The 13,365-nt window shown below is 52.5% G+C and overlaps 1 protein-coding gene across 1 annotated transcript in view; it reads left to right on the top strand.

The window, feature by feature from the left end:
• GRIK3 (glutamate ionotropic receptor kainate type subunit 3) overlaps positions 1–13,365 on the top strand; it is a 231,828-nt gene that overhangs the window by 183,563 nt on the left and 34,900 nt on the right. The window contains exons 9-10 of the mRNA XM_065888235.1: positions 562–675; positions 9,136–9,339. Of these exons, the coding sequence (XP_065744307.1) occupies positions 562–675; positions 9,136–9,339 (318 nt within the window). The remainder of the gene's footprint in view (positions 1–561; positions 676–9,135; positions 9,340–13,365) is intronic.

The following is a 13,365-nucleotide window of genomic DNA, read 5'->3' as shown; positions in this document are numbered from 1 at the left end:
CCTGCCTTCGTGCACGTTACACATCTCATTGTCCTTCCACAGATGCCTAGGAAACACCTCCCTCGCTCCAGGCCCTGTCCTGGGCTTTGGAGGGCATCTGGCCCCAGAGCTGGCACACGCTGAGACCCAGTGAGCAGCTGGGTGCCCAGGTCTTCCCCAGGAGGCGGGAGGCCCCCCAGGCTCAGGGTGACTCTGTCCCAGGGCAGGACCTGGCCCTAACCCTAACTGACTTCCTCATGGCGTCTGCTCCATCCCAGGCTGGCTTCCACTGTGCTCCCTGGGCCGTCTTTATGTTCATTTTCTCCCTCTGCATTTTCCCTTCCAGCTGTGACGGGTTTGCTAGCAATTGAGGAGGTGGCAGAATTCAGGAGACTGGACACCTTGGGGGCTTCCTCTGGGAAGGAGGGAGGCAGCAGGGTTGCCAGAAATGTTGGCTCGAAACACATTAGCAATGACGATACTCATGAAGGATGGGAAGGAGACAAGGAGGTTGCTGGCGTGGAGAAAGGATGGAGAGACCACGGACTCAGCCTCCTGTTCTCCATCTGTCTGTCCATCCAGGTTGGGGTGTGGAGTCCTGCCGAGGGGCTTAACATCACGGAGGTTGCCAGAGGCCGAGGCCCTAACGTCACCGACTCTCTGACGAACAGGTCCCTTATCGTCACCACTGTGCTGGTAAGAGCTGCAGCCCTGCAAGAGGGGCTGTGAGCTGGGGCGGGCTGGCTGTCGGGGTTGGAAAGACCTCTCCATCACCCCACCCAGCACAGGCCAGGCATCTCTTATGAGGCTGCTGGGAGGCTGGAAGATGGGGGAGGAAGGTGGAAACATTGAGGGTCCCTCAGAAAGCCCCCAGCGAGCAGATGGGTGACAGCAACGCTGCTCGTGGCCACAGGCCAGAGACCCCAGGAGGTGGCTGTGAGCGGCCTCTTCCCAAAGGCAGAGCAGGCCAGCCCTCCTGCCTGTCTGGGACCTGCTTGGCCAGCCCTGCTGCAGAGGCCTGTGTGTTTGCATCTCACTCGCACCCAGTCCCTGAGCCCCTGATGCCGATAGGAGCTGTGATGGGTAGAAGGAAGGAGGGGTAACCTGCCTTCTGCACCAGGACTTGGGGTCCACCTCTTCCACCCCAGTACCCAGGAAAAAGGCCCTTCCCACTGGTCCCCCCAGCCCGGCAGGTGCTGGGAGCCCACACACGTGCCACTGCCCACAGTGTCCTGTCCCGAGTGCTCCTGGCCACGGCTATGACCTTTCTCCCTGCCACCCTCCCTCCACTGCCCAGGACTGAATAGTGCTTCCTTCTTCTGACCATTTCAACCCAAGGAATGGCTTTTGGGGTCTCCCAGGCTCTGTGAGTCTTGAAACTCAGGGCGAGCAGAAGGGCACCCAGGCTGCTGGCCTCCTTTGGCCAGTTCTGTGCCCGCTCCACGTGCACCAGCCCCACCTGGAAGGCCTCCAGGGTGTCCGGAGGCTCAGGACTCACCCTCTCAGAGACGTAGCACTGCTCTTGGGGCCCAAGCTGGGCCATGTAGTGGGGAGGCAGCCTGATCACAGCCCGGTGGCTTCTGACCAAAGGCCCTTCGAGGACAGTTTTGGCCCCGGTCAGCTTCTCCTTATAATGAAGCAAACATGATTGCCAGGACCATGTGCTGAGGTCACTCTATACCAAAAAAGGGAGCTCAAGCTGGTTTGGCCAGGCCCTACTGGACGGTCCTATGCCCTCCCTCTAAGGCCAGGTATGTGCTCAGTGGCTGGGTGGTGGACACCATGGAGGAAGAAGGGTTGTAATAGCTAAACCCCACCCTCCCAAGAATCCAGTGAGCAGCAGACTCCAGGGGCACCATCAGCTTCCAGGGAGCAATTGTAGCAATTGTAGCCTATGGCTGTCATCCCCAGTCTCCAGGCTTATGACTATTAAGAGGATCCACATTAAAGCTGATGGAGACCTAGCAATTCTGAACATGCTGCTGATAGAGCCAGAGGAGATGGCTGGGGAGACACCTCTCCACACCCACCTTTTGGGAGTGAGACCCTCACTGGCATCTTCCCCAAAACCAGACATCCTGCCTGCCTGATTGACATTTTGTTAACTAAAAATATATAAATATCAAGCTATAAAACCAGTAAGTCAAAAGATCTCATCAGGAACAGGGGAAAAAATTGTAAAAACAAAAAATTTAAAGAAAAATAAAATAAGGATGTAGTATACGACATGGAGGATATAGCCAATATTTTATAATAACTACAAATGGAGTATAACCTTTAAAACTCGTGAATCACTATATTGTACACCTATAACATAATAAAAAATAAATGAAAAAGAATAAAGCAAAAAATAAAGATTAAAAAGACATGAAAAGAGCAAAGGGATTAGAAGGAAGTGTGATGAGCAATTAAAGGAATATTAATGTGGATAAAGAGAGAAAAGATGAAAGGAAAGTTGCAAAAGAACAAAATAAAGGTGAAAAGGAAAATAATAAAGAGAAAAATGAAAACGAGGAATGAAACTAAAAGGAAAGCTACCAAGACAGACAAAAAAATAAAATAAATAATTAACAGCTCTGGCTAGAGAAGGTGAAGAATGTAAACCCAAAATGTCAGAAAGCAAAAGGATAAAAGTGTGAGAAAAGCTAAACTATAAAAGGGTAAAAATAAACTAATAAAAAGGTGGTCAAAGATTAAAAGCAGAGCTGCATACAATGTGAGATATAAAGAAAACACTTTTCAGAAGACGAGATTGAAAAAAGGTAAAACGGATGTGCTCAGAGAGATTAGGAGAGATAATTAAATGAGCTGAGTTGATTCAGCCACAAAACAATACTCTAACGGTAAGAGGGGAGCTAAAGATAATATACCAAAAGGATGCAAAATACACACACCTTCAGTGACCACAGGGTTAAATTTTATTAAAGTGACAGCAGCCCGGTTTCAAGGGCATAAGACCCTTCTGCAAAGCTGCAGGGGATTTATCTACACCTGCAGAGGTAGAATCGTGCAGCTATTCTGTGCTCTTCTCACAGTTTCTTGGGCAATACTGGAAGCTTCTTGCAAAGGTCCCGACCGGCTGCACTCAGTTGCTCACTGAGGGCCCCGCCCACATCGTCCAGCTGGCTCTCAGCACCCCCAAGGAAGGAGAGAAGCCCCGTTGGCTGGCAGCCTGGATGCAGCTCCATCGGTTCCCCTGCCCTTCATCTGGGCAAACGTGAGCCCAGCAGCTCTTGGCGACATGCAAGTGTGACCAGGACACAAGGGCCAGACTGTGACGGTTAAGAGACTCAGACCTTTGGGTCTGAGTCCCGGCTTTACTGTCCACTAGCTGTGCGACCCTGGAAAGCTGCTTAGTCATTTGGTGTCTCTGTTCCCCATCTGCGAAAGAGAGGTGATAATAATTGTCCTTAGTTCATGGAGTTGAGAGGATGAATGATTGATGGCAATAAATGGCACAGAATGCGTGCTGTCTAAGTAATGGCTGCTGTTGTTATTACTGATTATAAGTCCAGCCCCCAGTAAGCTCGGGTTTTAAGTAAGCAGAATGAGAGTTCTAGAGAAAACCTCTGCTTCCAACCACAACCAGGGCCCTGAACTTCACTGAAGATCGACCCCTGACCATGGTCACAGAGCTTATCTCTGTCAGGGTGCATTATAAACTCTGAGCTTGGATTTGAATGTCTTTAAGGTCTGGTGGGCATTCCCTGGCTCACCACAGACCCCACCATTCCATACTGCTTACTCCTGGCTGCTTCTTATACAGGCATTTCCTGAGTGGTCCCTGCAGGCGCTAGGGTTTGTGACCTCCTGAGCCCCTCGTAGCTCTAATCTCCTGCTGATACATAAAACTCCACATCCCAACCGCCACCTCAAGGTCTGAGCCCTTGACCCTGACACTGTGATAATCCCCTACCCCTGGACTCCTTTGCCTTGACCTCTGACATGGCTGCTGACCCACTTGAAGCAGATGTCCCACCATCCTAACCCCATTATGCAGGGTCAGATACTCGCATGGTCTGGGAGTGACCCATGATCCAGCTTTCTCCAGCCCCACTGTCCAGAGATCATGGATGGTTGGGTCTACTTCTTCCCTGAGAGAAGCCCAGTCTTTCCCGGAGGCAGAGCGGGGACAGAGGATGTGACACACAGCCTTTACACTGGTCCCCAAGAAACTCTGTGTCCAGCTGAAAATGTCCTCGGAGTCTCCCGAAAGTCTCAGCGTGGTCTGCATGTCCCAGAGCCCTGGGAGGGGTTGGTCTGGGTACAGTGCTCTCAGCTTGGGCTTTTGGGGACAGCAGCACCAGTTGCGGGGAGTGTCCAGCCCAGCCCAGCCCAGACGCTCTGGCTGAAAACCCAACCCCAAGCTTGGCAGGCTGAAAGCAGTGCCAGCACCTCCCATGGAGAGCACTGGCCCCTGCCTCTCAGGAAGCGTGTTGTCAGGGCAACAGTGCTTTGAGTGATGGGCAGGTACCAGGCCTGGGTGCAAGAACATCCACCAGCTTTGCCCTGGAGGACAGGGCTGGACCTGAGACCCTGATGAGGGAGTCTCTCCTCCTCTTCTGGTCCCTGGAATCTGGATGCGGCAGAGAACACAGGGAGATATGGGGGCTGCCCCCAAAGTCCCCTCTCTCCTCCTCCATCCTGAATCCCGGGGTTAGGTGCTAAGGTCGCATTACCCTGGACGGACAGATGGACAGAGCCCGGACCTCGCCCTCTCTGACCCCCCAGAGCCACGGGCTCTTCCCCCTTCCTGAGGCGGAAGCAGCAGCAGCAGCAGGAGGCTGGAAGCCTGCCCTCCCCACCCTCTCCCTGCCAGGCCCCAGCTTCTGCTCAGGTTCGCTCTTCCATGAGCTCGTGAAAAATTCATGCCCAAAGCTCTGCTCACACACCAAGAAAACACACTCAACTCGCTCCGGGGGGCCCTGCTTCGGAAGGTTCAGGGTTCCTGGGGCTGCTGACGTGAGCAGTGGTGTCGGCACGCATGTGGGCACCTGTGCAGGTGTGGGATCGGCTACACACAGGTGTCTGGACATGCACCGTCGGGTGTGTTTGTGCCATGTGCGCATTGTAACCCATTGAGGCGCAGCTGCTAGGCAGGCCGGACCTGCACACCTGGCACAAGAGAGGAGGAGCTGGGGAGACCAGGATGTGGGCTGGGAGAACCATCCCAGGCCAGGAACCACTCTAGGCTCCACCTGCTGGGAGGACTGGTCTAATGCTCTGTCCTGGTTCTAACTGGCAGAAGCCGAGGCCTGGGGGCCAGGGTCCTTGGCTTCCGGGTCCGAGCAGGTCAGAACATCCGAGGATGCGGTGTATCCGTGCCAGTGGCATTGTGTGCATACACAGCGCATGCGTGTACAGGTGTGTGTTGAGATGGCCTAAGCCGGAAGGGGCCTGGGAACAGAGCTCTTAGGTAGGTAACCCTTGGCTTTCCCCACCCCCACAAGGCACCCTCTTCCAACTCCACAGGTCCTGTCACTCGGCTCTCACGCTGGTGAAACTAGACTAAGAAACTAGACTAAAAGCTCTAGCAATGAAAAGTAGGAAAAGGTTATTTTTCTGGACTCTTGTTTCCTGTGACTTGTTGCAGAGAAATATTACCCCCATTCCTACGGCTGTTCTCCCAGAGCAATAGGAGAGAGCGAAGTTATGAAATTGAGGGCACCTTCACTGAGCAATCGATTAGCAGCCGAGAGAGCTTGTGAATTGGCTGTCTGGACATTTCCAGTAATAAATTGTGAAATAGTCCATGAATAAGTAGTTGGCGGAGTTCAGAATTACCCCCTAGGAAATGTTGCAGGTCTAGAGACACATTACCAAGGCGAGCACCGTTTTAATGCTCTGGGCTTTGGCTGTTAAATATGTATGCCATCCGCAAAGCACTTCCTGAAATTAATGGCATTTTACAGCTGCTCCAAAGGCAGCGTATTTATATGAAGATGTATAGATTCTGGGGCTGGGGTGGCTTCGCAAATGAAGTGCTAATTTTAGAGGATAGGGCCTGGGAGGGTCTCGGAGAGAGGGTCAGGAAGTGAGCTATCTCAGGGACCTTTCCTGAAATAGCTTTCCGCTGCTAGCTATGATTTTTAACCTTTGGTGACATTGGGCATGGTCTCTAGGCTGGACAGGCCATTTCAATAACAGGTCACCCCGTGCCCAGAAAGATGATAATGATATTAATAATATAATAATAATAATATTGCAGTTTACATTTGCCAGGCCCTAAGTGCTTTTCACAGATTGACCCATCTTATCCTAACAACAATGCTGTAAGGTAGATTCTATTATTATCCCCATTTTACAGAAGGAGGTCGATTTTGCTTAGGAATCTCTATGTGGTTGGTGATTCACTGGCAAAGAAGGTACCTTCTCTTTAATTCTTTCCTTGAGCTAACATCAGGGCTACCAGGTGCCGTGGGGCAGTTCGGCCACTGCACGAGAGCCCCTGACCTAACAGTTGAGAAGGGATTGAAGCCTCACCCAGGCCCTCTCACCAGGCCCTGTGCCAAGGTTCAGGGCAGCACCATCCCAGAGATTAATTTGCACGAAGGCAGGGTCCACAATACCCTAAGTTCCCTTCCCTCCGTGTAGTCTCAGCCCCTTCCCCGGCACCTCCTCAACTCTTTTCTCCAAACTTGTGAGCTGCTTGGTTGGAGCTGGGGATGGGAGGCACTGAGATTTAGCATGGAGTCTAGCCAAAGGACCCAGCTTTTCACCCAATTAGACTGAGAGATGGTTTTCTCAGAACCCCTTGGGGATTCAGACACTCCCTTGCCCTTTCTCTGCAACATCCCAAAGGACTGTTGAAAACCGAGAATGAATCAGTCATGGGATGGGATTTTGAGAAGTAGCGTTGCCGGGGAACCAGGGCCAGAGGATCTAGCCCGCCCTCCGCAGCAGGAGCCTGGCAAGAGGCTGCCGGTGGGTTTCTGTGCCTGAGAACCCCTGGTGAGGGCCCTTCACTGCTCAGGGGCCCACAGTGTCAAAGGAATGGCCCCACCACTTGAGAGAATTATGGCGCGCCTCCAGACGAGGTGTCTGCTCTTCTTATGGGCATGTGGGCATGTGGGCATGAGCTTCCCCACACGGGCGGATTCTGTCAGCTAAGGGTTGTCACCCATCAGCTGAAGGCTCGAGGCATTCCTTCACGAAGGGGTGCCAAGGTGGCTTGGGGGAAGGTTAAGGCCCAGAAAGAGGCCAAGGAGCTACAGGCAGGAAGGACTGAGCCTGAACTCCATCAGACTATAATTCAACTCTTGTGTGACCTTGGGCAACTTACTGACCTTCTCTGAGCCTCAGTTCTCTCATCTATCAAATGGGGATAATGTCACCTATCTTTTTTTTTTAACATCTTTATTGGGGTATAATTGCTTTACAATGATGTATTAGTTTCTGCTTTATAACAAAGTGAATCAGTTATATATATACATATATCCCCATCTCCTCCCTCTTGCGTCTCCCTCCCTCCCACCCTCCCTATCCCACCCCTCTAGGTGGTCACAAAGCACAGAGCTGATCTCCCTGTGCTATGTGCCTGCTTCCCACTAGCTATCTGTTTTACATCTGGTAGTGTATATATGTCCATGCCACTCTCTCACTTCCTCCCAGCTTACCCTTCCCCCTCCCCGTGTCCTCAAGTCCATTCTCTAAGTCTGCATCTTTATTCCTGTCCTGCCCCTAGGTTCTTCAGAACCAGTTTTGTTTTTTGTTTTTTTGATTCCATATATATATATGTTAACATACAGTAATGTCACCTATCTTGAAAGCTTATGAGCCTTTTTCACTCTGAAGAAGAGTTTAAATCAATGCCTGGTGCATAGTAGGAACTCAGTAAATGATGAGTTTGCTGAGAGTTCAACCCATCCACCTCCGTTCCTTACTCTGTGTATCTCATACTGGATGAGGTCAGTAGCTTCTTTCCAAGGTTTTCCTGCCTCTACTCCCAGATATTCTTCGCAGGGTTGCCAGGGGCTTATTTCTAAATGAGAAATCAGACAGTCATGCCCTTTCAAAGCCCTTCACTGGCTCAAAGCCCTTCACTGGCTCCCTATCACGTGGGAGGGAGGGAACCTGATGTGGGACAGCTGTCACCTATGCTCTGGACCCACAGGCCACCTTCTGAGGACCCCCTGCCCACTAGGGAGAGGCACCATGTGACTCAGGGCCTCTGGCACAGTGAGGTGGTTAAGAGCTCCTGCTCTGGGACCACACCGACTTGAGTCAAATCCTCTCTCTATGGCAGCTGAGTGACCTCCCACGAGTTACGTTATCCTCGTGGATTCACTTTGTACATCTACAGAATGGAGTTACTCGTATCTACCCCCAGAAGGCTGAAACTCAGGCTAAGGGAGGCAATACCAGCTACTGTCCACTGAACCCTCCTGCTCTGCTGGGCTCTGCGCTGGACCCCCACGGGCACCATCTCGTCTGCTGATTTGCTGACGCCTGGCACGTGCAAATGCGAACTATCGTAGTTATCAGGAATCACTCACTGGCAGATCCTAACGCTGGGGACTAGATCCTTGGAAAGAGAGAAAGGTGTCAGGGAGCAGGGACATCTCATCTGTTAGACAGGAGCTGGGGAGCAGTCAGGGAAGAAACGATGAAGGGCCTTCTGCAGCAGTGTTCTCACACTGAAGCAGACATCAGAACCCCCTGAAGGGCTTCTTATAGCACACCTTGCCAGGCCCCACCCCAGAGTTTCCGGTTCAGTATGTCTGGGTGGGAGCCGAGAATGTGCATTTCTGACAAGTTCCCAGGTGTTGCTGCTGGTCTGGGGACCACACTTTGGGGACCACTGGCCTGTGTTGATGGTGCAACAGAGAGAGCATGGGATTCAGAATCACAGTCTTGAGTTTGAATCCCAGTTCCACTAGTTTCTAGCTCTGTGATCGTTGGACGATCAAATCAATAAGGACCTACTAAGTGCTGTGTGCACGTCAGTAGGTGGCCATCTGCGAGGCACAAAGTTGGCTCTCAGGAAGTACGCTTTCCCTCTCCTGACTTAGCAGGCCATTCTTCTGAGCTCCCCCCACCCCGCTAAAGATGGCTTAGAACACCCTTGCGGAGGACCTGGCCCAAGCTCTCTGGCCCCAGCTGGACCTGCCCCACCCACTCAGCCTTTGTCTGCCCCTCTCCCATCTGTCCCCGCAGGAAGAGCCCTTTGTCATGTTCCGGAAGTCCGACAGGACCCTGTTCGGGAATGACCGGTTCGAGGGCTACTGCATCGACCTGCTCAAGGAACTGGCCCACATCCTGGGCTTCTCCTACGAGATCCGGCTGGTGGAGGACGGGAAATATGGGGCACAGGACGACAAGGGCCAGTGGAACGGCATGATCAAGGAGCTCATTGACCACGTAAGTGAGGCGGGAGCACAAGGGACCAAGGACCTCCCAGGAGGTGTGGCCAAGCCCTCTGTGCACGTCAGGGTGGGGCATCCTGGCAGAGAGCGGCCCTGGGGGAAGGAGAGATGGAGACAAAGGAGCCATTGGTACAGGCTCACCCAGCACAGACTAAACATTGCCTGCGTTCCAGCTCAGGGCCTTCAACTTTCCAGAAGCGTTTTCTATCAAATACCTGTTAATGAATGCAATGGATCTGTACCACCAGACCCCTCATATTCCTTCTCTCGTTTATCCTTACAACAACCCAGTGAGGTAGGTACTGTTATTACCACCCATTTAACAGACAAGGAAGCTGAGGCAGAGAGAGGTGAAGGTTCCCAGCTAGTAAGCAGTGGAGCTGGGACTCAAAGAATCTTTGGAGGCTTTCCGCTTCTGAAGCCTTGGGCTCTGACCTCTGCAGAAAGCCATCTGACCCCAGGACCCAGGGCAGGGAAGGTTCATATAGTAAGTCTTTGCAACCTAAAAAGCCTCAGCCAAAAGGATTATTATCACTTCGCCTCTCCAAGTGCAGGCAGGCAGCATCAGGGCCTTCTTGTGTTAGCCCTCCTGCGCCTGTCAGAGGGGAGCTGGGAAGGGAAGGAGGTTGGAGCTCAGAGCCAGAAGGCTGAAGCAGAGCCTCACTGGTGGAGTCATTTCCTCGGCCCTAGGAAGCGGGTCTCCCAGGGAAGGCTGGCGGCGGAGACTAATGGTAAAGGGCATGTACTTGGGCTGGATTTGATTCCCACTCTCCCACTTCCTAGCTGTGTGCTCCTGGACAAGTTTCTTAACCTCTTTGTGCCTCAGTTTCCTCAGCTGTAAAATGGGAATGATAATAATAGCCCCCTCCCCCACAGGCTGTTGTGAGGACTAAGTTCACCTATGTGTACTGCATAGTTAGCACCGTGTCAGTACTTGCTTCTGTTGCTTTTATTTTTACCATTACGGCTATTCCTTTGAGGCCGGGGAGGGGGCTTCAGAAAGTCCCTTTTTCTCCCTGAGCTCATTTCCTTACTCAACAGTGAGAATAATGATACCTGCCCTGTGTTCTTCCCCACTTGTTGTCAGAGGCGACAACTGGTGGGGAAATAGCTCCTAGATGGCGGAATTCAGTCGAAATGGGAGGGAGTGGTGTTGCCACCGTTATTGGTAATAACTGTAATTATTATGGAAATTAGTCAGCAAGCCCCACAGGCATCTCCATTTATCAGCTCCCCCCTCCCTCCGAGCTTCATGAGTGGGGCTCTGGAGCGTGGGGCTCCGGGTGGGTTCTGAGCCTGTCGCTTGCAGAGGTGAGCTGGACTGGGGAGGAAGCGGAGATCCCGTGGACCTTGGAGGCCACATGCAGAAGTGAATGAGGCCGATGCCAGTCTTACAACCCACAGCATCCCCAGGAGCCCGAGAGCTCGGCAGAGCCATTTGCAAAGGGGTGGATTAGAAAATCCAGCAGCAGCCAGACCTTCCTAAGCTGACCCTCAGCGGGAGAAAAGAGGGGGTCTCATCCATGGCCTCCATGCAACCCAGTATCCATCAAGCCCGTGGCCCCTGACGGCACATGCCGGTACCTTGTTAAACCCGATTCCCTACAACTGATGAGCCTGTTAATCCTAGCTTGGTGCCATTTTTAATAACATCATAACCATTTATTAGTGTCGTCAGATAATTAGTCTTCTCACTAGCTCATAGAAAGCGTGGTAAAAGCTTGGCAATATTATTACTTCCTTATTAGGGATCTGAACAAAGATATAAAAATGATGAATGCCCACCTTTGCAAGAATCTGCTCCCCGAGGCCCATTTGGAGGCGCTGGATGGAGCCTCTGACCAACAGGACTTAAGTCCTTCCCTGACACTCTGCTCCTCTCTGTCCCATGCCACAGGCCTTCCAAGGAGCCAGGGTTATGGGGGAAGATGGGGTACCTAGAGGGTGTGTCCCTCTCCTGCTCACATACTTGCCTTCCCCGAAGTTGCCTCCAGCTATGGGAACAAAAAAGGTGATTGAACAGAGCAGTGATTTCTCCATCCATCACCCCATCTCTCTCCCCGATCGTCACTCTCTCCATTTTTACTCCCTGCTCTCTCTCACTCCCCCTCCCCCGAAAGTCTCCTACTCTTGTCCCTGCCTTAAATTACTCCCATGTATTTTAATGACTTTGGAATTCAACAGAGATGGGTTCAAATTCAGGGTCTAGCACATTGTAGCTGACAGTGGGAAAGTTATTGAACCTCTCTGGCCTCTATTTCCACCTCTAGGAAATGGGAATAATTGTAAAAGCCTTCTGCCTAGGGTTCTTGGGAAGATTTAATGAGCTACAGCACATGCTCAGCACACGGGAGCTATCCTGCTACTCCCCATTTCCTCCTGTCTAAAGTATGCACACAGGGCTTCCCTGGGGGCGCAGTGGCTGAGAGTCCGCCTGCCGATGCAGGGGACACGGGGTCGTGCCCCGGTCCGGGAGGATCCCACATGCCGCGGAGCGGCTGGGCCCGTGAGCCATGGCCGCTGAGCCTGCGCGTCCGGAGCCTGTGCTCCGCAACGGGAGAGGCCACAGCAATGAGAGGCCCGTGTACCACAAAAAATATAAATAAATAAATAAACATAAAAGTATGCACGTGGGTGGCCGTGATGGCAGTGGGAGAGTTGGCCCCTCGGCCGTGGTCACCTGGGTGGGCCACAGTGACCTGGGATCTAGTCCTTGCTCCTCTGAATCCAAACTGGAGCCTCAGGGAACTGACTCCTACTGACCAGACTCACGGGGATTGAGGCGCACCCCAGGCATCACCCCCTTTCTACACTGGGGGCCTTTCCTGACACCTACCATCAAGAGCTTCTGTCCTGGCACCACGAGCCTGGGATCCTGCTAGGGATTATGGAGACGGAGTCATAAGTATGGAAAGCCTGAAGCCAAGAGGGCACACTGCTGCTGGAGAAGGGGGCAAGAGACAAGCCTTGAAAAGCCTTGGGTGCTAAAGTGAGGAATTTGGTTTTAATCCTGTGAGCTACAAGGCACAGCTGAAAGATGTAGAGCAAGGGGGTGACATCAGATTGGGACTTGTGCTGCCAGGCTAAACTGGGGCCAGTCTGGAGGCCAGCACTGGGACCTGGGTGGAGGAGAGTATGGTGGCCTCCAAAGGTTGTGGTCAAAAAGGAGGAAAGTAGATGGAATAGGATGGAGACATGAAGATAGAATTGATGAGGTTGGTGACTGGCGGCATGAAGGAGGCAAGGAGAAGGGAGGGAGGAATCGAGGACAAGTTGTGAGATTCTAGCTTGGGTGGCTGGGGCGGTGGTGAGGTCATCCCCACAGGATTCGGTAGAGGTTCAGACACCGTGTTGGGATTGGGGTCTCAGGAGGTGGCTGCCGTAGGGCTGGGCACTCAGAGGAGGTGGCAGGGCTGGAGGTGGAGGTTTGGAGTCGCGAACACAGCCTCGGGGGAACCTTGGGACACAGAAACAGAGGTGGGGATTGCTGGGGAGAGAAGAGAGGACCTGGGGTGGGACCCTGAATGGCATGGAAGTGTGAGGAGGGGATGAAAAAGAGGCCTCAACAAAATGCCTGAGCCCGCAAGGCCAGAGAGGAGGGAGGAGGGCCAGGGAGCATTGGTGATGGAGGCCAAAGGAGGAGAGGCTTCTGGGAAGGCATGGACACAGGGTCTCAAGTAGCAGGTGGGGAGGTGGAGGGAGACGAGGATGGAACAGCATCCACGAGTTGGCACAAGTGTGATCTCCTAGGGGTACAGGGTCAGGCCCCACACAGGCTCCTTGAACACCCCTGGCCTGGCCTCTTGCAAGCTTTCTTTTCGGAGGCCGAGGAGTCCTGTCCTGGCTGCTCTCCCAGGCCTGTGAACAGAGAGGGAGAGGCGAGGATGAACGCCCTCCAGGCCACAGGAAGCCATTCATTCTTTTTTTTTTTAAATTTTTTTAACATCTTTATTGGCGTATAATTGCTTTACAATGGTGTGTTAGTTTCTGCTTTCTAACAAATTGAATCAGTTATACATAT

This window comes from Phocoena phocoena, chromosome 1 (assembly GCF_963924675.1).
Source record: "Phocoena phocoena chromosome 1, mPhoPho1.1, whole genome shotgun sequence".
Taxonomy (NCBI): Eukaryota; Metazoa; Chordata; class Mammalia; order Artiodactyla; family Phocoenidae; genus Phocoena; species Phocoena phocoena.
The sequence above is the reverse complement of the archived record's forward strand: the minus strand, read 5'-3'. Positions and strand labels throughout refer to the sequence as shown.